At 45.8% G+C, this 27,840-nt stretch overlaps 1 protein-coding gene across 7 annotated transcripts in view; it reads left to right on the forward strand.

Annotated features, from left to right (window-relative positions):
- Window positions 1-27,477, forward strand: part of LOC126540633 (uncharacterized) — a 114,422-nt gene extending 86,945 nt beyond the window's left edge. For 3 of the 7 annotated variants that reach the window (XM_055076182.1, XM_072286276.1, XM_055076180.1), the window contains exons 4-7: window positions 17,966-18,043; window positions 19,414-19,512; window positions 22,771-22,842; window positions 26,970-27,477. In XM_055076182.1, the coding sequence (XP_054932157.1) occupies window positions 17,966-18,043; window positions 19,414-19,512; window positions 22,771-22,842; window positions 26,970-27,088 (368 nt within the window). In that variant the 3' untranslated portion in view covers window positions 27,089-27,477. Of the gene's footprint in view, window positions 1-8,322; window positions 8,396-17,965; window positions 18,044-19,413; window positions 19,513-22,770; window positions 22,843-26,969 lie in introns of all 7 variants that reach the window. The other 4 variants (XM_050187476.2, XM_055076184.1, XM_055076183.1 and 1 more) reach the window with 3 other exon arrangements.
- The last annotated feature ends 363 nt before the right edge of the window (window positions 27,478-27,840 follow it).

Consider the following 27,840-nt stretch of genomic DNA (forward strand, 5'->3'; position numbering starts at 1 on the left):
TCGTATGGCGACGAATGGCAGAGTTAAGCCTGTTGAAGGTCGTCTTCAAGGATCTGTCGTCCTTTTTCCGCATCAGTTGTCGCTCCGCCCTTCTGCGTGCTGCGCAAAGGTTCCTGAGTTTTAAATCCGGAGTCGGAAAATGATTAGGCAACTTGACCGCCGTGGTAGCAGCCATCTTACCATAAATCATTCTGTCTATCACATCTCCAGAAACACTTGCAAGTTGCTCCCTGTATTTGTCCCAATTAACAACATGGCTCCTTTTAGCGCCGCGCGTATGGAAGTCGGCAGCAAACACTAAAATTGGATAGTGATCACTTCCCATGCGGTCAGGCGCAGTTGACCACTTCACACGGACGTCAGGTGAATGCAGAGTTAGGTCTATAGATGTGGCTGAGGCTGGAGGCCGGATGAAAGTGGGACTTCCGTCATTGGCCACGCACAGGTCCAAACTGTCGATAGCTTCTACAAGTTTGCGTCCGCGCGAGTCTGCGTTCCTGTCACCCCAAACCGAGTGATGCGCGTTGAAGTCACCGAAGATAATTCGGGGCGCTGGGCAACGGTCACAAAGCTGCTGGAGAGACAAATCCATTGCTACCTTCTTCCGCGGAGACACATATACGGATGCGACAGAAAGAGTTCGGAAGCCCAGTCGTATTTTCACAGCCGCTACCTCAATACTATCGGTGCAAAGATCGGTGACGTTCACAGCCACATGAGGAATCTCTCTTCGTATGTAAAGGGCAGCACTTCCTGTGGGAAATGACTTTATGCTGCAATTCTTGTGCGCAACATATCCAGTCAAAGATCTCCCCCTTGGTAGGCCAGCCTCCGAGAGGGCCAATACTGGAACACAAGTTGCTTTCAAAAATAATTTCAGTTCTGCTAATCGACTTATAATCCCAGCGCAGTTCCATTTCATAATAAACGGCACTTTTCGGTGATTTTTGGTTGCACGAGGTTGAAGAGAACTAGCCATATTATAAGGCAAAGTTCGCTGCGAAGGCGGTAATCATGGACTCAAAGGAAAGAACGAGCTGTAGAAAGTTCTTCAGGGTGCAGTCTGCATCGCTTGAACATATGAGCGGAGGACTTCAAACAAAACTCGCAGAAGGTCGGACAGATCCCGATTTTTGAGTTCCTTATTTTGCTGGGCGCACTTCCTCACCACTTCAACAAAAGATGAGGACTGGGACTCACTCTTGACCGCTGCAGCTGGCTTCTTCGTCTCTTTTTAGAGGAAGAAGACGACGACGCTCTTCGATCTGTTGTCCCCACAGCTCTGTAATTTTTTCATAGGTTTTGCTATTCATTGAGTGAGTTATTTATGTCCTTGGAAGACGGCTGCATCTTTAAGGCGGTACTGACCCTATGGAAAGGGTACGGCTGCTCCGGCGCCGGCATCTTTAAAGGGACAGCGCCATCCGAAGGACGCCAGCGTGGCGGAGGCGGCCATGGCCTCGCAAGGCGTGGAGCTGCCAGTCATCAGGGACGATCAGCAGTCCAGTGCGTCATCATCGCTCAGTGGGGACAATTCAACTATCGTCGACCCTGACGAGGAAGTGGCCGATATGGCGGAAGTGGACAGCGACTGCTTCAAGGTGGTGAGTCATCGGAAGCAAAGAACGGTCGGAATCCCACTGATAGTCTTACCAACAGTGAAAGGTGCTGATTTGAGAGACCAGAACCCTATCAGGCTCTTCGAAGCCATTAAAGTGCTGCTGAGATCTGCTCCGATTCGCTATCGCTTCACAACGCAAGGTCCTCTTCATGTAGATATCGCAACAGAAAAGCAAGTTGACGTTCTTCTCCGGTGCTCTCAGATTGGTGACATAAGAGTGAAAGCCCGGTTGCCCCACTCCTACATGACGAACACATGTGTTATTAGGGGAGTACCAGTGTGGTATACAGAAAGCGACCTTCTTGACTACTTGAAACCGCAAGGTGTTTTGCACGTGAAACGTATGATGCGCCGGGTGGAGACTCAAGAAAAAGAATGGGCAGCGAAGCCTACTAACTCTGTTGTGATAACGTTTGCTCCCAACACCGAGCGCCCAGGGAAAATAGACCTCGGTTTTACCAAGCATGCAGTCAAAGAATTCGTTGAAACTCCTCCCCAATGCTTTAAGTGCCAACGCTTTGGGCATGTAGCCAAAGTTTGCATCAAAGATCAACGTTGCAAACGATGTGGTGGCGCCCACGATTACAAAGCCTGCAAGGCAGACTTTGCTTGCGCTAATTGTGGGGGTGACCATCCAGCGAGTTTCGGTGGCTGCCCCTTCCGTGTAAGCGCCTTACACCATCGAGTGTCCTTCAATAGTGGTCCCAAACCACGACCTACTGAGAAGCCGATACCTGGAAGTGACAAGTTCCCTGCGTTAAAGTCGGAAATTGAGTTCCCTGCGTTAGAGTCGGAAGTTCATGGCTTGGTAACAAGCAACGTCAGTGAGCGGCCTGACCCTAGCAAGACGGCAAAGTCCTCTGTGGGTGAGTCGGTTGTTCGATCTGCTTCAGCCAAAAGTGTCCAAGTTCCTCAGTGACCAGATCACAACCAGACTCGAAGACAAGGAGGACATTCCCTTGCCTCAAAACTTTGTGGAAGGCACACGGGTCCCAGCGATTACTCTGGAACATTCGACGACTGATGTATAAAAGCCGATGCGCTTGACTCGCTGATCAGATTTTCGACGATCGCCGACCGTCTTCGCTGCTATCGTTGTGCTATAAGTGTAGCCTGTTTTGTGGGCACAGGTTCGCCCAATAAAAGTTAGTTTTGTCGTTCACAGTGTTTCTACTGTGTTCTTCAACGTCAGCACCACGTGACAATATATTTGTTATCATCCCCAATGGAGAGATGGTGGCCGCATGCACCCTGTCTCATTCTAGACTCCTAGTAACAACCCTACCGTTGTACAGGAGAATGCTTACAACGGTGGTACGTTAGGTGCTAAACTCATTTGACAAAATGTACGAGCCAATATATGCCCACACAGATCTACTTAGTTTTTGCCGCACAGGAATGATACTGCCGGGTTTTGACTGCAAGTAACTTTACTAGATTTCTGCAATGAATGTTTTTCTTCATCGACTGTTTCATGCATTTATTAGCGTATTTCGCAATACCTTGTACCTGAAAACTTTGACGGTAGCGTCTAGATTACTTTCGACTTGTAGCGAAGTACTTTGGTATAGACAATTTATAGACTAGAATAAAAATCTTTATGTGCCATTTCTCATAATGATTTGCTATTGCCTTCCAAAAAGCACTTTGATCGGCCTGCCAAACGTGGGCGCAGAGTTGTGTATTAATCCAAGTGGCATGAGTATTCGTCTGGCGACTGATTTTGGTTATGAATGGTACTGTGCTGATAAGAATAATCAAAAGTCGCTGTTTGCTGCATATTTCTGAAGCTGTTCCCATCTCAAAAACCAGGCGGCATCTGAGACAGAAGGTTTCTCGTCTTGGACATGCTCTACAAAATATCTGCTCAAGCTGCACAATGCTGTAATTGAGCTGTGCTATAAAATGCCACAATTCCTTGTACTTCGGGCTACCTCATGTTTACCAGGCATTATTGTGCTTCCGGTAGGCAGGTCATAAGCATTTTCATTTTTCATGGGCGACAATTTTTGCAACTCTACAACCACAATCCCTGAACGACTTCAAAGTTTGATAGCGTACGTTCTACCTGTTAGTGAGGCAGCGTTTTCTCTTAGTTTTACTTGCCCATGAAACCTTAGTTCTTCACTATTATTGCTAAATGTTCATGCATTCAGTGTATTATCTTTATTATATCCCTCTAATTTGGAATTATGAGAATACCAGCTTGGTTTTATTAAAACGACAGGATTCACTGGTGTTTCACGTTCTTCAGAAAAAATTATTATTGTTATAAATATATTAATAGTAAACAGGCACGTGCAGTTTTATTTCAAACACTTTAGTAGCTCATGACGTGACCACCACTGCGTGAGTGTGGCGTATCATGCGACCTAAATTTAATCAGAAGTTTGTGATTCGTAGGGCAGGCGAATGCCGTCGAGGATAGCGAAGAATTTGAGGCTGTGATCTGAATGGGTAACCGTTAGACATAGTGTGGATTCAGCTGACGCAGTACAAGCATGATTGCAAACTGCGGAGAGTGCATTCTGCCTACAGTGGATACGAAATTGGCTGATTACGGAGACACCAGGCGTATGAGCAGCTACAGATTCCCGACACCTGCCACAATGCAGCAGGTGTGTTTGATGCCTTGAACTGGCGCTCTGCAGTCACTAGAAACTCAGGGCCAAAGCCCATGTAATTTCACTATTCGTTATGGAGGTAGCGCCTTATTACTAGTTTGTCAAGGGCTGTTGCAGAACAGTGTGCTTACAAAACGCAGCTCCTCGTGCATTAGCAAAGCATCCACCCTTGTTATTCTTTGCTTCATATGGCAAAACGTAGTGGCATTTAAAATCTGAAAATAGTCTTGTTTTAGATGAGGATTCGAATTTAGGACCCTAAGTGTGCAAAAATAACGTTTTCACTACTCGAAGTCACAAGTGACATGCCATTATTTGTATCTGAAGTACCCCTGGAATGCCTCCTTAGCATGTCGCAATGGTGCAAGTACTTGCTTGGAATGCACGTAGAGGAAATATAAATAATAGCTGGATTGCTCCAAAACTCTGTCTCTAATAACTGACTCTGCGGGTTACGGATAATATGCCTCACAATTCACAGTAGGTGGGAATAGAACAACATTTTCCAAATGGGATTCGTTTCGGGCTTCGTTAGTGGTTCGAGCATTACCGTGCCTACGTTATAGCTAAGATAAGCTAGGCGTTAGTAGCTGAGGATAACTATAAACAGGTCGACTACAGTTAATTCTCCTGTCTGAGCTATTAAGGATAGAATTTGTGAGGCGTTCTCATGCAGCTATTTTCTATTCCCAGTTTACTTTCTTTTTCGAGTCTGTGCCTCCCAATTTTGAAGAATGCACCACCCGCCAGCAGTCTGCTTCTTTTCTCGCTCTTGCCTTTGCGAAGGTCCAGGTTGTCGATCCTTTAGTCCCATAGCAAGCGACTTGTTTTCTATAGCGACGTGGTGTCTATTAGTGACAGCCTTTTTCTATTCGATTGTGGCGTCACACTCTCCATGCTGAGACCCTATGCTTCTAACCTTGCAAACCTATGCCCCGCCGGGTGAAAGCACTCAGCCAGGCTCATAGACTTTCAGCTCATTTGATAATATGTAACCAGGGTCCTTCAATACTTTTCTAAGGACCCTGATATAACACTTCATCGCAGAAGAAGCCAGACAGGGACTAGTGCTTAGAGTGCTCAACTTGGAGTAATCTTACCGTTGGTTCAGTTTCCTGCACTGGCACACACTTATTTCATTTTTTATGAGATAGCCGGCGGGCGAATGCGTTCAGCAACACTTGCAGTACAGCTGTTGGCGTTAAAATGTATAAACTCGAGCAATACGAATCATTTCTATAAACATTTCCTTGTCTTTGCATAATAGAACTACTGTTCAATAAAGTCCCCTGCTCACATTAATATACACCTAATTTAAATATACCGTCTTCAAGTAACACTAGCTCATATATAGCTGAAGATATGTTTACTATACGAAGCAGTACCTATGCTAGTAGTCTTAAGCAGGTTACCATTTTGATGATTTACCGCTACCTCAAATCATTTCCTGACAATGCGCTTAGCTGAAACTTATATTAATGTTGGTAGAGTGCTTTTGTTAGCCCTTTCCAGCACTTTTTTCGGCAATGCAAAACGTAGACTTAAACCATGCCTATTGAAGATCTCCAGGTGGTCAAAATTGTTCCGGGGTCCCCCACTACGACGTGCCTCATAATGATATCGTAGTCTTGGCACGTAGACCAACACAATTCTATTTTAATAACAGTGTCTTATCTACGTATCAATGTGAGCGGTCGAGAAGTGAAGCGGCCGCTGCACACGGCTATGTACAAGGAAGACCGTAACAGTGAGGTTGCCATGAAGTTACCGCAACGCCACATATACCCTTCGAACATGTAGCACCTGCGCGTAAAGCTGCCGACGCAAGCCTTTAGCCGATTCGTGGCTACGCCTACCATAATTTATCGTGACAAAAATTAATGGATTCACTTGAAGCTACAAGAATAACAGCGCCCCCATAACAAATGAACGATATCTTTGATGCAGTGAACCGATGTCATACGGGAGAATCCAGGAGTGAAAGTCCTGACAACTCTGATTAGAGACTGAATTCAGTGGTTTTATAAGTGGGAATAGGAACTCCTACAGGAGAATCATTAGGAAATAATTAAACACACGTTTCTAACACAAACTGCTTCAGGCCTTCAGGACAGAATTCTTCATACACTGGCGCTCACAGGGTATCGGCTAAACGACTGCAAACTCCAATACGTGTTCATGGCTAAGTTCAATCACGATCTCATTAAACGGTTGTTTTGGAAGACGAGCACCTTGCGATAATGATCACACGGACAAGCCAACATGCCTACAACTCTACCGAATGCTTGAAGTGTACAGCCTACTCAAACAAATCTGAGCTCGCGGGCTATGTATGAAGTGCAAGGAAAGTCATCTGTTCATTTTTCAGGGTTTCGGTCAGGTCTTCTAGAAAGCTCAGGGTGACCACTTGTATGTAAAATAGCTGGATGTCAAGCTCTGCGAAATAATAAAAAGCGAAGATTACAATTGGGAGACGCTATACAGGACAACCAACGCTACTCCAAAGTTGTCGATGTGTACTTTATCCGGAGCACATCTAACACTCCCCAAATAGAACAAAAGTTGGTTAACGGATGTGGACGCGCGGCTGCAGAAAACTAGTTCTGGCACGAAAGAATTATTTTCCGATGACATGAATCATCATTGAATGCTTAGCAAAACCGCAACACCAACCAATTTCTGGAAATTTTCAAACTAACATATCCACATGCTGATACACGAATGAGGCTGCAGCTAAAATTATCCAGTAGTACATCGAAATGCATATGATGAAGCCCTGTTCAAATAATGCACAATATAAACAAAAACACCTCGCAAGAGAAGAGAAAAAATTTCGAATCTCACAAAAGACATCTGTTTGAGCTGTGCCCATGCACGGAGTGATAATTTGTACGCGCAGAAAAGAATACCAAATCGCCTTATTAATGAGTTCTCCATAATACAGTGTTAGGCAGGAATGCTGTAGACGTGCGAGCAGTGGTACAGATTGCAAGGACTCAGGAGCACGGCAAGAAACGTCCGACCTTTTCAGCCCATGTATCTAGTCTTAACAATATGAAAAAAATTATTTGTCCGGAAACTTGCGTATGAGACGCGGAACACGGCACATCATAGTCGACGTATCTGTGAACTTTATTAAGCAAAATCTTATGGCCTTGAGAGAAACAGTTAAAATTTATATTATGGGGTTTTACGTGCCAAAACCACTTTCTAATTATGTTGCACGCCGTAGTGAGGGACTCCGGAAATTTAGACCTCCTGAGGTTCTTTCACGTGTACCTAAATCTAAGTACCCGGGTGTCTCAGCCCACATAGAAATGCGGCCGCCGTAGCCGGGATTCGATCCCGCGACCTCGTGCTTAGCAGCCCAACACCGTAGCCACTAAGCAACCACGGCGTGTACAGCAACAGTTCCGTCGTGCAGCTAGGACATAGTCAAATATGCGAAGGAGCATCGCCAAAGCACAAATTATTCGCAGGAAGTGTTAATACCGCCATTCGCTGACGCGAAGGATATTCATCATTCTGCTTGGTAGTTGAATACTTCGAACATGAAAGTTACAGCCAGGCGTTTGATATCCGAGATTCCGCGGGAGCTCAGTAAAATGGTCTAGAACCATACGTGCATCAGCAATAGTGAGGCTAATGATAGCTGTAGCGCGATCACTCGAATATACATTCTCGCAGAAACAGGAAGAGGAATGTTAAGCGCGCTCTTACCAATAATAGACTAAGGTGAAATTTAAAAAAAGGAATGACGCCTGTTGTTGTTTTGCTCTCCGACACCTCAAGAAAAGAGTGCATTCCTCGAATCTACAAGCATCCCTGCGCCTACCCTGGTACTGCCCTTTCAACACATGCCAACTGTGATAATTAACGCCTCAGCACCGTACCCCACGGCGCGACTGTAATGAGTCGTGCGGAAAAGTCATTTTTCGTCCTCTCAAGTATGCCTGCTATATGTACACAAGTATGCCATAAATATTACGCTATATGCAATAATGTTATCAAATGTTACCACACTTCTCTGTTTATTTCTAGTATTGTTACTAACAAAAATAACACTTTTAAAATAAGACATTCAATAGGTGCGGCCCGGCTGTGGACATGAGGACCTCATTTGTAACCCTGTTGCTCCCTGCATTCATCGGTGAGTATGCTGCACGAGGTAGCGTGATTTATTGCAACGTATTATTTCACTTCCATAACTTGCACTACAATCTTATTTACTGAACAGACTGTAAGCTCGTTTGACAATCGGCAGTCGTAATTTGTTTCATTATCAGTGGATTTCTAATAATATATTTAACTGTCCTGCAGCCGAATGACCTCTCACTGGTGAAAGAGGCACGCGCTGACGCTCAGCCACAACTTTGACTGCATTTCAAGCAACCTGCTGCGAAGCTGCGTTGAGAAGTGATAGCAGGCCAGCATTATCCTTTTTAATTGGCGGAGGTGCTGGGTTTCTCTTGACCATCCTGCAACTTCACCGCGTGATGCTACTGTGGGAGACGGCGTGAACAGGCAGCCGCCACGGCCGCGGTTTATTTAGACCGGGAACCATGGAGTCGATGGTTCTCGGGAGCAGCAGACAAACGCGACTGCTCATCTTGAGCGCACTAGCGTGTTGTTGTTGCTTCAAGACATGGCTCATCCCTACGAGGGGTACTGGCCACACTGGGCAAGCGTATTCTTTTCTCGCAATACGTGCACCTGAGCCGTGTTCTTCACCGGCTCTGGAGGTGACAGCCGCGTCGCTACAGGGCTCCCATACTAGCGTGTCGCATGACTGAAATTTGTACAATATGCGCGCGTAGAGAAGGAACAGAGACTGCAAGTCTATATACATGAGGGGGCAAGTACAGGTAATTCCAAGTCCAGATAAAGTCCGTGTAAAGGCGAGTGCGAGAAATGATGGTCGTGGCTAAGAGCGTCCAAGGGTACGAACGTCGCATGAAAAAGTGTCAGTAGGAGCAGGAAGGAGACAGCCGACTCTGTCACAGACTGGACGTATAGCATGGCTCAACAAGGGGCTGCGTCAGGACGTCTGCGGTGGGAGCACAAAAATTCGTCCGTGAGCTGCGGGCCTGCGTGCTGATGGGACCGCAGGCAGACCAAGTCGGAAGACGAGGCGCATTGTCTTCTGCGCTGAAAACGTAGTCACTTATTGGGACCATAGCGCTTCGGTTACAGGGACAAGGAAGAACGACAAGGACCACCGCTCAACCTTCAACTGATTTTTATATCGAGAAGTGGCATACATAGTGCCAATATGCAACCAAACGCACACAGGGGTTACTAATCACCGCACGTGCATCCCTGCAATGTCGAGATAGGCCATTTCCCTTCCATTCAACACTACAGATTGCGCGATGACGCAGCTCCCACCTTCTTTTGCTATCAAATATCCTTGCACAATTTCTCATATCTTTATCAGCACGTAAAACAGCAGAATTAATTGATACTGTACAGAAATACCAAGACCACGATCTGATTAGGAGGCACGCCATATTGGGGCACTCTGGACTAATTTTGACCTCCTTAACGTGCACCCAGTGCACAGCACACCAGCGATTTCTCTTTTTGCATTTCACCTCCCATCGAAATGTGGCCGCCACGGCCCGGTTTCGGTCCCGCGATCCCGTGCTTAGCGGAGCAGCGCCATAGCCGTTAAGCCACCACGGCTGCTTCTGTACAGCATGGAATATTCCTTCAACAACGAAAATCACTAGAGTGCGCTCATACATGTCCATCCCCATATAGGTTAAATATTTGCATATGGGCTCTTTTAATCTGTCGTTTAGGCATCTCCCAGTCTATCCTATGTATACATTACCGGACGACAACGGAAAGAGATAAACGACACCTTGTACACAGGGCGCGAAAGGAGACTTGTGCGTCTTGACACCAGCTCGGTGCTCCTTTCCAAAGAGACTTGTAGCTTTACAAATTCTTGAGAGTTATCTTGGGGACAGGAAATACCAGATCAACTTGTACCTTCCGAGCCACTTTCTTTAACCCATGTAACAAGCCGTGAATATATGGTAAAACTATCGTCTTTATATTTGCGTCATTGCGCGCACACGTGCTACTCGGCTTCCTTAACCTTCTCAGGGCATTTTCCGCCTCTTTCCCAAGAAGATGGTCAGGCAACCCTGCATCTAACATGCACTCTTTTCGCCCTACAAAGCCACCGACCATCACGCGCTATGCTGGTTATCATCGCTCAAAATTTTGTCTGAAGGCTTTGTGCGCTAGGTTCACCGATTGTAAGAATTTGTCTTGTGATCTACAAGACCGGCAATTAACGTCAAGATGTGTGGGGATGAGGGAATTCGTAGCGCCAGTGCGCAGGCGCATTCACTTGTTCTGCCATCCTTACGCCTCACCCCCTCCTCGCTCCGCACCGGTTGTCAGCGGTGGTGCCCCACTCGCGATGGTTCGCGGTGAGGGTGGGGTTAATACGTAACGGTGGCCGCAGGCGGCTACTCTGGTGGTGGTAGCGCGTCTGTTCTCCCTTGGGACTGCGCCAGGTACGTACTTGCTTCTTCTCGTCCGCCGGCACCTCTGTGACTAGGACTTGAGCTCACACACGGTGCCTTTGCCCGTACGGGAAGTGCGTACCCTGTGTTGGTCCTGTCCGGACGCTAAGCCGAAGAACGGGTGCCTAGTGCTTGCGCGAGGTCGTACCACGCCAAGCAGCACTTATCGCAGGCCCAAGCCGAAGGATATTGCCCGAGCTCTCGCGAGTTGGCCCATTGTTTATCGCGAGAGCAAGTAGCTGCCGGGACTCAGCAGAGTGTCCCAGCTTGAGCCTGTGCTCTAGCGGCGATGTGCTATAGGCGCCCCTGTCCGTATTTCTTGCCCTTGGTGCGAGACCACTTTGGGTCCCCGCCACCCCGGGACCGTGCGTTTGTGCAGTGTCAGGTGCCGCCGGATACAATAAACGGTTTCCGTTAACTCAGGGCAACACTGTCTTCTTGCGTGCTTCGCTCGGTAGCCCCTTGCGGCCTGAGCTCACGCGCAGCAGCGCTAAAGGATGACGCCTGACGTAGCCTTGTGGCTCGCTAAGCTCTAACCCGCGGTGGTCACTGCTCCTGTGAGACTAGAAGACCCCACAGATGCCAACGCTCTCTCTCGCTGCCCCCTGCCACTATCATCTACGAACATATCTATGCATTACACTTCGCGGGAACACCAGACTACGTCTTCACTGACGTTGTCACCACTAACGCCTGTCAACACGCTGCCCCCCAACCGCTACACTGAGTTCGCCTCTTATCAACGTGCTGAGCCATACTGCCAACACATTATACAATGTCTTTGCGGAACTTCCAGTCCGCTCAATGGCAGGCTTCCTCGCCATGTACCATGTACTGCACCGTTACATTTATTCTGACGGAGACCGTTGGTTGCCCGTTCTCCCTCTTTTCCTGCGCACAGAGGTCCTCGAAGTCTTCCACGACATCCCCTCTGCTGGCCACTTCATCATCATCATCATCATCAGCCTGGTTACGCCCACTGCAGGGCAAAGGCCTCCCCCTAACTTCAACAACCCCGGTCACGTACTAATTGTGGCCATGTTGTCCCTGCAAACTTCTTAATCGCATCCGCCCACCTAACTTTCTGCCGCCCTCTGCTACGCTTTCCTTCTCTTGGAATCCATTCCGTAACTCTTAATGACCATCGGTTATCTTCCCTCCTCATTACGTGTCCTGCCCATGCCCATTTGTTTTTCTTGATTTCAACTAAGATGTCATTAACTCACGTTTGTTCCCTCACGCAATCTGCTCTTTTCTTATCCCTTAACGTTACACCCATCATTCTTCTTTCCATAGCTCGTTGTGTCGTCCTCAATTTAAGTAGAACCCTTTTCGTAAGCCTCCAGGTTTCTGCCCCGTACGTGAGTATTGGTAAGAGACAGCTGTTATAAACTTTTCTCTTGAGGGATAATGGCAACCTGCTGTTCATGATCTGAGAATGTCTGCCAAACGCACCCCAGCCCATTCTTATTCTTCTGATTATTTCAGTCTCATGATCCGGATCCGCAGTCACTACCTGTCCTAAGTAGATGTATTCCCTTACCACTTCCAGTGCCTCGCTACCTATTGTAAATTGTTGTTCTTTTCCGAGACTGGTAAACATTACTTTAGTTTTCTGCAGATTAATTTTTAGACCCACTCTTCTGCTTTGCCTCTCCAGGTCAGTGAGCATGCATTGCAGTTGGTCCCCAGAGTTACTAAGCAAGGCAATATCATCAGCGAATCGCAAGTTACTAAGGTATTCTCCATTAACTCTTATCCCCAATTCTTCCCAATCCAGGTCTCTGAATACCTCCTGTAAACACGCTGTGAATAGCATTGGAGAGATCGTATCTCCCTCCCTGACGCCTTTCTTTATTGGGATTTTGTTGCTTCCTTTATGGAGGACTACGGTGGCTGCGGAGCCGCTATAGATATCTTTCAGTATATTTACATACGGCTCGTCTACACCCTGATTCTGCAATGCCTCCATGACTGATGAGGTTTCGACTGAATCAAACGCTTTCTCGTAATCAATGAAAGCTATATATAAAGGTTGGTTATATTCCGCACATTTTTCTATCACCTGATTGATAGTGTGATTATGGTCTATTCTTGAGTAGCCTTTACGGAATCCTGCCTGGTCCTTTGGTTGATGGAAGTCTAAGCTGTTCCTGATTCTATTCGCAATTACCTTAGTAAATACTTTGTAGGCAACGGACAGTAAGCTGATCGGTCTATAACTTTGCAACTCTTTGGCGTCCCCTTTCTTGTGGACTAGGATTATGTTAGCGTTTTTCCAAGATACCGGTACGCTCGAAGTCATGAGGCATTGCGTATACAGGGTGGCCAGTTTCTTTAGAACAATCTGCCCACCATCCTTCAACAAATCTGCTGTTACCTGATCCTCTCCAGCTGCCTTCCCCCTTTGCGTAGCTCCCAAGGCTTTTTTTTTTACTTCTTCTGGCGTCACCTGTGGGATTTCGAATTCCTCTAGACCATTCTTTCTTCCATTATCGTTGTGGGTGCCACTGGTACTGTATAAATCTCTATAGAACTCCTCAGCCACTTGAACTATATCATCCATATTAGTTATGATATTGCCGGCTTTGTCTCTTAACGCATACATCTGATTCTTGCCACTTCCTAGTTTCTTCTTCACTGTTTTTAGGCTTCCTCCGTTCCTGAGAGCATGTTCAATTCTATCCATATTATACTTTCTTATGTCAGCTGTCTTACGCTTGTTGATTAACTTCGAAAGTTCTGCCAGTTCTATTCTAGCTGTAGGGTTAGAGGCTTTCATACATTGCCGTTTCTTGATCAGATCTTTCGTCTCCTGCGATAGCTTACTGGTATCCTGACAAACGGAGTTACCATCCTATTCTATTGCACACTCCTTAATGATGCCCACAAAATTGTCCTTCATTGCTTAAACACTAAGGTCCTCTTCCTGAGTTAAAGCCCAATACCTGTTCTGTAGCTTGATCTGGAATTCCTCTATTTTCCCTCTTACCGCTAACTCATTGATCGACTTCTTATGTACCAGTTTCTTCCGTTCCCTCCTCAGGTCTATGCTAATTCGAGTTCGTACCATCCTATGGTCACTGCAGCGCACCTTGCTGAGCACGTCGACATCTTGTATGATGCCAGGGTTGCGGCAGAGTATGAAGTCTATTTCATTTCTAGTCTCGCCGTTCGGGCTCCTCCACGTCCACTTTCGGCTATCCCGCTTGCGGAAGAAGGTATTCATTATCCGCATATTATTCTGTTCCGCAAATTCTACTAATAACTCTTCCCTGCTATTCCTAGTGCCTATGCCATATTCCCCCACTGCCTTGTCTCCAGCCTGCTTCTTGCCTACCTTGGCATTGAAGTCGCCCATCAGTACAGTGTGATTTGTTTGGACTTTACCTATCGCCGATTCCACGTCTTCATAGAAGCTTTCGACTTCCTGGTCATCATGACTGGATGTAAGGGCGTAGACCTGTACAACCTTCATTTTGTACCTCTTATTAAGTTTCACAGCAAGACCTGCCCCCCTCTCGTTTATGCTATAGAATTCCTGTATGTTACCAGCTATATTCTTATTAATCAGGAATCCCACTCCTAGTTCTCGTCTCTCCGCTAAGCCCCGGTAGCACAGGACGTGCCCGCTTTTTAGCACTGTATATGCTTCTTTTGGCCTCCTAACTTCACTGAGCCCTATTATACCCCATTTACTGCCTTCTAATTCCTCCAATAGCACTGCTAGGCTCGCCTCACTAGATAACGTTCTAGCGTTAAACGTTGCCAGGTTCATATTGCAATGGCGGCCTGTCCGGTTTTCATAATATACAAGGGGATCAAGAACCTCACTATCTTTTTGGCTTTAGACGTCGCTTCTTGCGCGCTTTCCCAACTTGCACGCTTTGCCAATATTTCCTTTCCTCCCAGAGATAAGGTGCTGCTCTGGACACCCTTTCGTACTGCTGGCTTGTATGAGAAGTTGCGTTTTCTAGGCTCCTACATCATTAAAGAACAAAGCTCCCCTGTGAACTATCGCGTCACTACCATTGAAGTTCTTTCTGACCGTCGTTGCCGTGGTTCAGAAATTGTTCAACTTTCGTGTATCAAACCGTTTGTTCGGCGTTTCTTGAGAGTACATGTTGCGGCCGGGCTGCCCGCTTCAGCGCGTGGGAGAAATTAGTGTGAGTGCTGCATGTGCATTTTATCTTCCTCATCTGTGCATACGCGTCATCACCACTCGGGGCCGTAGTAGTGGGTGGCTCGCTCGCTGAAATAAAAGCAAGACCTCCGGCCTAACCGTTATCTATCTATCTATCTATATATCTCTATATCCGTATATATATATATATATATATATATATATATATATATATATATATATATATATATATATATATATCATGCACATAGAGTACAAGGCTTCAGTGCTTAAAGGGCAAGGCATATCTCTGCATTGAAGAAGATAGATCAGCAAACTCTTTTGAAAGATTACGCAAAAAGTAACCCTGTTTTCCTGGCATACTCACATGTGTAAGTTTATTTCCTAGAATAAATGACACTAGTTGAAGCAGCTTTCTTTAGTGTGTGTGTGTGTGTGTGTGTGTGTGTGTGTGTGTGTGTGTGTGTGTGTGTGTGTGTGTGCGTGTGTGCGTGTGTGTGTGCGTGTGTGCGTGTGCGCGTGTGCGCGTGTGCGCGTGTGTGCGTGTGTGCGTGTGTGCGTGTGCGCGTGTGCGCGTGTGTGCGTGTGCGCGTGTGCGCGTGTGTGTGCGTGTGCGCGTGTGTGTGCGTGTGCGTGTGTGTGTGCGTGTGTGTGTGTGTGCGTGTGTGTGTGTGTGCGTGTTGTCACCTTCTAATGGAAAGTCACCCATTAAATATCTGCTTATTCATCCACGAGCAGCATGGGATACAAAGGGTTAAAAGGATTTCTTTTGTCATTATAGACCGGCGCATTCCAATTGAAATGCGCCGCGTTACCGAAGTTCGCGTCAAAGACGTTCATTGAAGAGCGGAACGCGCCTGCTGGCGCATACGCACTGACCTAAGTTGGTATCGGACAGGTTCATTGAAGCACTGAACAGATCTAGTGACACATACAGTACTCCAAGTCAGCGTTAGATTCATTGAAAAGGGGTGCATACCCATGCCACGTGCCCAGCCTCGGATCCCCCATGTAAGATTCAGAGAGGTTCGTTGAAGAGCGGCGCATACTTACACAGCGCAGTGACCCAAGTGACCCAATGTGTCTGACGGTTGGTTTCGAGCCCTGTTCACTCATCACAGTGGTCCGACGCGCCACCCATGCAACCATCTAGTATCCAGGGACCCAGGTTCGCTTAAAAACGAACGGATGGATGGACAGACGGAAGGGCAGACACAGCCCCCTCAAAGTGGATGAACTACCACAAAAAGGGCGATCGCAATAAAGGCTGTTGTACGATGTTTTAGGGTCCTGACTAGTTCGATAAACTTTAACGTGATTGGCATTTCTTGGTCACTTACCCAGGTTACGGTATGTTTATACCTAATCTCTTTCACGCCACAAATTCGACCATCTTGGATGCGGCACTTGATTTGTGCCCTAATAGACAACAACTTGGATCGCTCCATATGCTCTACTGGGTCTGTGCTCGAGTGGGCAATTTGGGCACTCGCGGTATGTGCAGCTAGGTATTCACTACTAGGTATGTGCCTATCCTTTGTCGATACCTCAGAATCGCTATGTGTCATACTATTAAAAAATCCTTTCGAATTACTCGAATTTCGAATTACCGGTGCTTGGTGGAATCAAACACGCCTTAAACTGGTTCCTAAAATTCAGCAACCCGATGTTTCCGCGAGCTGCGCCACGAATTCGCGCGGGTAGAAACGGAGCAATTCTCAAAGTTCACATGCACCGACTCACCACGCATGTCGGAAGTCACGTGGGGACTTCGCGGCGACGCTGCTGGATGGCGCAGCGTGTCCAAAGAAAAGCGCAACAGAGGAGCTCACACATGAAGTTCACGCCTCACACATGACGCGTTTCGGCGGCGGCAATACGATGTACCACTACAGGCATTGTTCAATGCCGATCACAATAACGTCGACATTCATCGTGACATGGGTTCTGCCAGAATCATAGACCTCCACGTGAAAATGGTGACAACAGGAGCGATAAAGAACGACGTGTAGACAGTGCATGTGGTCCGTGTGGTCCGTACGGTGCCATCGTAGCTCCGGTTTCGTTAAGCCTAGGAGGCCTTGAAGCGGACGTGTGCTAGCTGACGTGCCTGTGTGACCGAGGAGATTGCATCGCGAGCATTAGCGCTGGGTGCCTGAGGTCCCTAGGGAAGTGCCGTGTCTGTAGACATAGAGTAATCGCCTCCTAATATTGCGGCCGTACAGCTGCGCTACTGGAAAGTTTTTTGCAGTTCATACTTCGTCTGGGGCAGGTTGAGTACCTTTAGCACTGACTAGAGTCTTCATAACCGTGACTCGCGCTGAGCCTCCGAGATATATAACATTGTGTTCATCAACCCCACGTCCCATCTTTCGAGATAGCTCAAGCCATCATACCAGGAAGTCCGATACTAGATGTCAGTGCTATCAGTTCCACAAAAGATTCTAGGCTCTCAAGGAGATCAGAGCGGGTCAGAGTTTGCTGCTCGGTGGGTGGATCATCGAACATCATGGTAAGGCTTAGGCGGCATCGGTTGTGGAACTGCGTGTTTCATGACCCGCACCTCCACCGAAATGCTACGAAGTGTAAATGGGCGCTAAACTTGTTCCAACACCAAGTAAACTGAAGTTGACGTATAATCTTTTCAAAACAGGGCTTCCGAAGGCCCTACCTGAAACTGCCAACAACTCCGTCTTCGTTCGAGTTGTCGATTCATTCTCTTCAGCAAAGCAATATTTTTGGTGAATGTTATATCTGTAGGAGGAAATTCTCCGCCAAGCTGAAGTATTCTTTGAAACAAATCTACTTTCGCATGCTAGAAAGAGCACTCATCATGCAACGAAAGCTTGCTCTGCAGTAGGTATGCTGTGACGTTATAGCTGTCTCTATATTTCTGGTACCCTCAAAATAATTACCGTGTGCAGATAGGTTCTTACCAAAACGTTTAGAGGTTGTAGCAAATGTGCTGTGATGAGATGCCCCGTAGTATGAGTAGTGTGCACGATTATTATTCGCATAAATTTCTTTGGCGCAGCGATCCTAGAGCTGGTGTCTGGTATGTCTATGCCAGGTGTACTACCACACCCCCATCCCGGCAATCACCCCGAAGTTGGTAAGCATCACTGTATCAACGCTGTAAGGGTTAACGTCACTTCTAGCGTGTCTCGCGCAGTGCTCAGTCAGTATCGGTACAGGCCAATGATACAGTTTCCAGACACGTAAGGAGACTATGCGCGGTCGTAGAAATGTTTAAAAAATTCTTAGCGCCGAAATAAGCATCTTCAAGTTGTTGATTTATGATATCCGGAAACAAGATTGCTACAGAAACACGAGAACATCATTTTACACGACGTTTTAGTTGACGCAGTAGTAGACCTGTGTTTGCGTTGTGTGCCCAAAAAACAAGAAGGAGGCTTCAAGTGATGAAGTGCTGTAGAAGAAGGACTTACACTAAAGCCAACGTTTCAACAAGGGGACTTGTCTTGGTCAGAGCAGCAACTGACGTCATTTGCAGCCCTAGCGAAGACAAGTTCGTGTTCATTTTTTATTTACTTCGTTAATACACATTCAGTGTCAAAATACATTATAGAGGGGAGTGGTCACAAAAATAGAGAAATTCGGAACAACATGAATTATAAATGGGACACAGAATCTTGCAACACGTCAATGATATTTATGCTAGAAAGGATCACTAAAAACATAGGCAATCCTAATAACTACACAATATTTGGCTATGTATAATACACGCACAAACGGGCGCGCGGTTAAGTTACAAAAGCAGTTTCCTTATCATACAATGTTAATACATTCAGGAACGCGTCGCGTTATTTAATGGTTCCTAGCGATGCGGGAAGGCGATGCCACACGTTGGATGTACGTGGCAGATACGAACTTGAAGATGAGGTCGTCCTCGAATTAGTAACACCAATCTTACGAAGGTGATCAGGTCCTTACGATAAGTATTCTGCAGGAATAATTAGTTGCGGGGATAGTTAGGCTAAACTAACATTTCTCGAACCGTTCTCATGGCACATAGGACTGCCCTGGATGGCAAATTTAAGGAAAGAATACGAGAAGAAAGCATTTCAACAACATATCCGTGAACGTTATATCTGTAAGTGTGCAACGCCCATACGTAAAGGAATAAAATTTGAAGGCAGATCCTACTTTTAGATAATGATATCACACCCCCAGCACTCCCTACACAACAAAACACTTCTTTACAACAGGTAGTCTCGCTGCGTCAACTGCCATTCGCGCTATTGTAGTGCTGCCGAAATTGTTAGTTTACCTGCCAAAAAAATTATTCCTTAGATCCAGTAAATGAGCTATGATAGCTTCTATGTTGCAACAGAACCGCCCGTGTGGTCTTTATGTGTCTTCCTTTTGTGAGTGTTCAATTGCGGCAAAAAACACGTCTTTTAGATAGCTTCTATGGCATGAAAGTGCGCAAGTTAATAGTGATCATGAATTTTCTTTCAGCAGTCACTTTGATGCACCATCATCCCGCTAGCCACCATCGTCTTGGTGATCACCACTATCCCAATAATCACCATGACCTCGATCATCACCACGAAGAGGGTAAGCATTATTGCTAAACTTCCGTACAAGAGAGCGCTATTTGTGGCATCTGGTGGACTGCTCAATGCGCACAGGAAAATGCAGAGAGACTTACAAAGACAGAATTATTGAATATGTAATGATAATAATTCTCAGTTCTAAAATAAGTGTTTCAGTTCCTCCTGGTAGCAAAAAAGCAGCATGAGTTTTACCAGCCTTTTAAAACTGCAGAAGAGAACCTAACAAAGAGGCTTGGCAAAAGTCGCAACAGTACGGTCATCTGCCATGCATTTTGCAAACTCTCATCATGTGATTGTATTCATTAGAGAAGCGGCTGAGAATATAACTAACCTTTATGTTCTCACGTACGGGGCAGAAACCTGGAGGCTTACGAAAAGGGTTCTAGTTAAATTGAGGACGACGCAACGAGCTATGGAAAGAAGAATGATAGGTGCAGCGTTAAGGGATAAGAAAAGAGCAGATTTGGTGAGGGAACGAACCCGAGTTAATGACATCTTAGTTGAAATCAAGAAAAAGAAATGGACATGGGCAGGACATGTAATGAGGAGGGAAGATAACCGATGGTCATTCAGGGTTACGGACTGGATTCCAAGGGAAGGGAAGCGTAGCGGGGGGCGGCAGAAAGTTAGGTGGGCGGATGACATTAAGAAGTTTGCAGGGACAACATGGCCACAATTAGTACATGACCGGGATAGTTGGAGAAGTATGGGTGGAGGCCTTTGCCCTGCAGTGGGCGTAACCAGGCTGATGATGATGATGATGATGATGATGATGTGTTTGCCACGAACTTTCATACTTCGGCACCTAGCAGATACTACGTGCGAAAGAAGCGTGTAAGCTTCGTGTATCACACATGCGCACAGTTAGTCGGCACTATAACAACGCCATTGTAGCGGTGTATTTCAGCACCGAAAGGAGCCAATGCTGTGTTGCTTGAGAGAACTTTAAACCGATCATTCAAGTTGGTTATCACTGTCGGTTATCACACAAAAAAAGATACTGGTGGAGGGAGCGGGGGTAGAGCGAGGTACGTGGACGCTAACAGGTAGAAAACAGAATTCAGGGACACAGTGATGCCTCGCACAGCGAAACTTACCGCTTACGAGGGCGGGTTTGTTCTGCCAGACGTTCGTTCTACGGCAGATTTTTAGAAAACCTATTATGTGTTTTCGTATCTTTTCTAATCTTGCGTCAACGCGAAAAAAACGGTATGTTACTGCATGTTAGGAAAGAAAATGAAATGCCAATAATACCAAATTTACCAAGCGAAGGGAATGTTGGAGGTCCGGAATGATGCTGAGATGTGCTGTAATTCTCATTTCGTCCTGAGCAATGCTGTTTCAGCTAGTTGTGGTGGAACACACTGCTGTGGGAAAAAAAACACCTTTTTTTCGGTCTCTGTCGTGACCTATTTGTACAAACCCAGAAGAGAAGAATTGGTCTAAAATGTGTTGAGAGGGATTACGCTAAAGACGACGCACACAAAGGAGGAGAGGGCGAAACGCAAGCGTTGTGTTTTCCTTGGTGCACGGACTTTTCTTTAGTAGTATGCCGACTCACCAGTATTTCCTAAACCAACTAGCCAAACAGTTGATACTTCCGGACGTTAAAAGCCTGCTACCCTGCCCTTTTACTGCACCTTTCTTAGAGCACATGTCTAAAAGCGATACAATACTGACGCGAGAGCGAGGCTATAGGCGAAGAAAAACGGCGATCCGCGAAGCGCACAACCTGAACACGCGCCCTTGGTTGTTTAGAGGAGCCGATTCGATGTGTGAGTTTTTAAAAAAATCGCGAGCGAGCTCAGTTCGCTGAGCGAGGCATCGCTATATTTTTATGTCTTGCCCAAACTGCGTGTCGATACAATTTGACGCCCTTGAGGTGCACGGGAACAATGAAGGTTGTCCCGCCGGAGCGTACAACAGAACTTGGCATTGGAATTGTAAAATACTTTTTTTTCCTGACAGACTCAGCACTCACCCCCCCCCCCCCCTCCCCTTCGAGCTATTTTTCGAGTTTGCGTTAACGTGAAAATAAGGTACAGTTGATCCGGACTCTATTGCAGGGGTGCATGACTGACTCGACTGTTATGGTCGTTACTTTCAGACAACACAATTACAATATTTGCGCTTCTTTTGTTCCTGGAAACAAACGACGAATTTGTCCTTTTTGTTTAGTACCTTTTTTCACCACTTTTTGTCCAGCAAGAAAGTGGTGTGCTCTTTTTAGAAGCTCAAAAGCGTGGCAGTTTGGGCGAGTTGGTATGTCAGCACTTTCTTCCTGTTTATTTGCCGCATCATTTCTGTAAAATTTGTCGTTTCATTTATTTAATGTCCATAATAACAACTGTCCAAATCGTGGCAAGGATCTTCTTTCTTTATTTTTTACTGCACTTCTTGCGTGTCACTGTATGAACATTAATTCACGGGGTTACGTCTTTAAGAGGAAGCTTTAGCTCGGGTGCTCCTATCTAAATACATGTAAAAGGAGAATTCGTTTTTCTCGGCAACCACTGCACCAAATTTGACGGGGTTTGCTGCATTTAAAGGAAAAACTTAAAATCTAGTGACTGTTGGTTTCGAATTTTCGATTTAGGTTGTCATTTCTTTATAAAAAATTGGGAAAAATCTCAAATTTTCAGAAAACGAAACTGTCAAGTTTACAACTCCGTAACCCAGCAAGGAAAAATGATATGGCAATTCTGTAAATTGTAGCTGATAGCACATCTAAAGCGGACAAAATTGATATGTTACACATGAACCTCAAAAAATGTGTCAATGTGTTATTACAACTGTTGCAAAACCTTCGTAAATAACGTAACAAATTCACGTAAGATGTAAAATAACATATAAGATTTGTCCGCTTTGAATGGTCTAATGGATGCCGTTTACAGAATCGCGATATCTGTTTTTGATGCAGAGCTATTAGTTTGTAAACTTCCTGCTTCTATTATTTTCAAGCTCCTGAATTTTTGAAAATCTTTTTAACAAAATTCAAGCCCTAAATCAAAATTCCGCTTCCAACAGTCACTAGAATTTAACTTTCTCTCTCAAATGCAACAAACTTCATTAGAATCGGTCCAGGGGTTATCTCAGAAAAACGTTTTCGCTTTTTACATGTATTTGAATAGGCCACGTCGGCGTTGGGCCCGAGCTAAAGCTTCCTCTTAAAGCGTCTCGAACGGTTTCCTAGTGCACGAAGAAAGATATGGATATTTATCTCGCATGATGACAGTGGCTTTCCGCCATGTTTGCGCAGCCGCTGTCATTGCGGCCGCTGGACTTCATACAGACAGTCATGCTGCGCACCATCATCAGGAACACTACGAAGGTAAGCACGCGTGTGCACTGACTGCACATTGTCACGGTGTGTTCAGTCCACGCGGTAGTAAAACGCGCAACTGTACGCCCTTGGAGCGGAAATTACGGTGATCTCCGACGTGACGGTAAACACTCAAGCACGTAAACGCGTAACTGTTATATTCGGAACCGAGCATATGTGAGGGCAATATAATTTTGATGTCGAGACAAGGCGATCGATCCCGACTTGGGAGCGGCCCACTTCAGGCTAGGAAACTAGCGCGACCTGAAGGACCTGAATAAAGTTTTTTATAAGATACCATACAGGGCTAAATATGCTACTTTTACTCACGGGCGTGATTGGCAATTATGTTGAAACTTGAAAGGTTATCCTTTGTGCATATTTCTTTAGCGGCATTTTAGGGTTCCGCGAGCGCACAAAACTAAGCCGACCCCATCCCCCCTTTGGTTGATTATTACCCTTTTCAAATGATTTAATAATATGAGCACTTGCTTGTTCTTATATTTAAGCCGTTACATCTATTCAACACAACAATCATCGCGAAGCCGTAGATAGGGTAAAGGGGTCGGAGGATACCACGGCATTCTGTCGAGGCAGGTGGGGTTTCCCATGGCTAGAAAATTTGAGAACCCCTGGTCAGAAATTTAGGGATAGTCTTTCCTGAGGCCAAACAAAGTTCAGTGTGCAGAGGTCAATGCAGAAGCTACTGCCAAGCGCATGTTGGGATAACAAAAAAAAAATGTGGGCTAGTGCGATGTCTCCATCAGGGTTCTACCAATGAAGCCGATAATTAGCATGCTCTAGTGATAAAGTTGAGGCAAAACATCAAATCCAAAAGTGTCTTCATTTGCATAATAATGCCTCGTCAAACACTGCAGATGAAACAATGGCAAAACTGACCTCCTCAGGCTTTCATGTGATGACCCATTCATCCCACGCACCCTATTCGCCAGATCTGGCTTTTTCTAAATTTTCTTTGCACAACCTTAGAGGGGAAAAAATGCTAAACGGACAGCTATTTGGGAGTGCTCTGGAGGCGAAGATTACGGTTTATCCGTTTGTGTAAATATTGAGACTAATGTAGTAGTTACACCTTCCTAGCGCATTTTTTTTTCTTTTTTACCTGTGTAGCGCTCAATACTAGCCACCACGCGTTGTAGTTGATTTAAAGTATTTTATTGCGATACCAATTATATGGAAATTCCCGGTGCATTTCCGCCGTCGCAGTTATGCCTCGTATAGAATCCAAGAGCGATAGCACCATGGCCGCGCTCCCTATGCTGTTGGTGGAGTGAAAGCTTGCGAAGGTGAGCCGAGGATGGTGAATTGACCTCGCGCACGCAAAACAGGGAGGGGGTCCTCTACTTCCGCGGTGACTGCGTTGCGCGGGTCCTATCTTGAAAGCGATCTGCGATTAGTGCAGAGTCTAGGTGCGCCAAGGGCTGATAGATTTGTGTGCGCTGTTCTCGCCACTTAGGCCGCGTTGAAGCGAAAGGGTGCACGAAGGTCACTTCGCTCGCTGCTGCTGCCGCTCTTGCTCACGCCAGCGCGTTCACAGCGTGTGTGCGCGCTTATCGATTGAGGTGTGGTGATGTTTGCGTGTACGCACGTGGCACTGTGCTTGTTGATTTAGTAAATAAGCGAATGTTTACGAGTCTATACGGCCGATAATACTGCTATCCTTACTTCGTATAGCTGTCTGTTCGCTATCGCATTAGATGATTCGCCTGCAGGGGCAGACTGCGACTTCATGTGCTCCGAAAACGCATGGTGTGTGTATTGTTTGCACTGCCTCCATCGTTACCATTTTCGGTCGCCCCGTTGAAACAGCTATCACGGCACCACAATAATTTTACTGCGAACAACCTTTAAGAATCCAAACGCGGGCTGTTTGGTAAATATTAAATTAAATGAAATACGAGCTCGAGGGATAAGACAAACAGTAAGAAGTGGGCAAAGTGCGGAAACGCACTCGCGAAATATAGGTTTCCTTCTGTTCGCCCGTTCCCTTGCACTGCTACTCTATTTAAATACAGCATTTAAGAAACAGGTAATGCGTCACTCATATGATTTCTTTCGTGCGTGTTTTAGTGCATTCGTCAAGCTTTCGCTTAGGCTCGGCACCCCCCCGACGTGACACAAACGAAAAAAGAAAAAGAAGGCAAGCAACCATGCTTCACGAACGAGTACTCCACCCACTACGCCACACGCACTTAGCGCAAACGAGGAAATAATATTGCATTTGACGCTCATAGCAGTGTCATGTGTGTCATGTCAAGCCATAATTGTTGCTAAGGGAAGAAGCGAAATGCAGTCGAGGACAGTAGAAAATTAGATGCGGTGATAGAATTAGGTAATTCGCAGGTGCAAGTTGGAATCAGCTAGCTCGCAAGACAGGGGTAATTTGAGATAGCTGGGAAAAGCCTTCGTCCTGCAGTGGACGTGAAAATAAGCTGATGGTGATCACGATGGTGATGGCCAGTGTCAGAAATTAAGGGCACCTGTGAACTCTGTTCGGACAACGCAGCGCGGGAATTCCTGAAAGATTTCAATCTCGAGGGCATTGTGACCGCGGCATACAGCCACTAACGAACTTTTAACAAGAGTCGCCAGGGGCGCATTTGTCGCCGTTTGGTTTATGTATGTGCAGAAGGAAGTTTTCTACCCAAACATATTAACGTATGCTGCAGTATACAAGACTGCGCTGTGCCCTCTTCATCCAATACGGTAAAAATATTATGAACAATACTCTGATGCTCTAAAATTTAAGGTTCACTCCAAAATCATGGCGATGCAGTGGGCGAAGCTGACAAACTTGTGCTTACCATGTTTTCTTGGGTGTGGCATATCTACTGATATTTGCGGTTTCTGCGGTAATCGTGCGCTCTGACCACAACATTAAGTGTCCATGAACGTCGCAGCTTTCCTTCCTGCGTATCCTGCACAGCTTCTAAACCGGTCATTTTTGCGCGCAGTTGCGAACCATGGTGGGGCACGGCCACGACGCGACACACGTGCAGCAAACCTCGCAGTGAGCAAGAGAAAGGTGGCCTAGTGTGTAGAATACTTCTATGGGCTTATCTTGTGCAGACGCTACTGTGCCGATCTATGCAAAGCATCGATTGAGACGTGGTGCTTGCGACCTCGGTGCTCGTGCAGTGCGGTCTAACAGGAGCGGTTCTTTGTATACGTTAGGACGAGGTCGGGTGTTTGAATCCCGGTAGCGGCGGCCGCAGTTCGATTGGGGGCGCGGTGCAAAACCGTCCGTGTCCTGTGCATTGGGAGCACATTAAAGATCCCCTGGTGCTCAAAATTAATTCGGAGCGCCCCACTACGGCGTGCCTCATAATCACATCGTGGTTTCGGCGCGTAAAACCCCTAAATTGAATTCCATTCTTTGAACTACGGTCCAGATGGCTTACCTCTTCCTTCTTTCGCACTTGTTACAACGCGCGTCAGGCAGAGAGTGTGTGTCATGATTCAGTAAGCTATGGCAGCGCTCCGGCGTTTCTATTGCAAAAAATGCAAGAAAAGAAATGGTGAAGTGTGTGAAGAATTTAGGGTGATGTGTTTACGAGAAACATTAACAAAAGACACATCGTTCACAGACATAAAGTGATATCACTTCAATCTGTGACAGGAATAACCACGTCAAAGTAGCTTTTAGTATCTAAGCGCGACAACTTTGATGTTATAATGAGCAGATTGTTTGCAGTAATGTCACGCTACAGTCTCCTGCAGCGACCATTTTAATCTGCCTGACACAGTGTGAGAGCTTTAAAAAGGCTGGCGCTTTATAACGCAAAAGACTAAATTAAATACCCTGGCAGTTCTAAGGTCTACAGATGAACGATAAGGAAAGCGGAAAAATCACTAAACACTAGGCGTTTACATTGGTTCCAGGCTATATACTTCTACAACATATGTAATGATATATAGTAAATATTAATTCTAGTTTTGTAAGGACATTGTAATAATGAGCAATATAGGCAACCTTTTTAATTCTGATTTGTAAGCAGGACACGTATCACAATGTATTGGTCTGCAGTTACCCCTTATTTTGTTACATTTACAATTGGCTTGCGCTTGTGTTCAGCGTAGAGCAAATGTGGTAATATATGTCACAATACTTGCAGGAGGTGCCTATGGTTGCCCACTTTTCGGATTTGCGTGCACTATTCACTGCCGGAGCTTTGGACACCACAGCAGCTACTGCGGTGGCCCTCATCTAGGAAGGTGTATCTGCACTCACTAGTGATACTGAAGTAGTGTACAGTGCCAGAATATCATACATGCACGTACAACTTCTCTACAGACTCTCCCGCCAAGAAAGGATTCTTTATTACGTTTTTAACAGAGTATGAACTGTTAAACTGTTATGTGAACGAGAAATCAGATACACGATTCGACAGTTCATGCATACGCGACTGCCACGATTGGCCTACCCCTCTAGGAATCGTCTGGATGTTGACGTGCAAGTATATTTTTTGAAGGTATTGCCGGCATGATAGATTTACGTGAACCTTTAAAGCTGCATTTGAGGAACAATTGCTTTATTATTGTATTCTGTCACATACCTTTGTGTGCACCTGTATCCACTCTTCAGTTACGAGTAAAGGTGTTGCATGCTGTGCTACCTACAAACGACGTGAGATTTGCTTCTCAATAGGGCGCAGTTCTCAGGATTCACACACACTGAAACCACCTGAGGAGCGGACTGTTGACTGCTCAAAGCGGTTGCTTGAATGTGCCTTAAAATGTTACACCATCTGTGCTCAGGCATTCTAGCATGAAAATATCAAATTCTTGCATAAGAACCTTGCACGGCGACCTAAGCACTTTTTGCAGCAATGAGCATTGACCTGAATTATGACGGTACCCCAGCTTTGTCCCTGTCAGATACGAGTAAGCGTTGGCAACCAAAATAACGTTTATTAAGAAGATGCGCATATATATATATATATATATATATATATATATATATATATATATATATATATATATATA

This window comes from Dermacentor andersoni, chromosome 2 (genome assembly GCF_023375885.2).
Source record: "Dermacentor andersoni chromosome 2, qqDerAnde1_hic_scaffold, whole genome shotgun sequence".
Lineage (NCBI taxonomy): Eukaryota > Metazoa > Arthropoda > Arachnida > Ixodida > Ixodidae > Dermacentor > Dermacentor andersoni.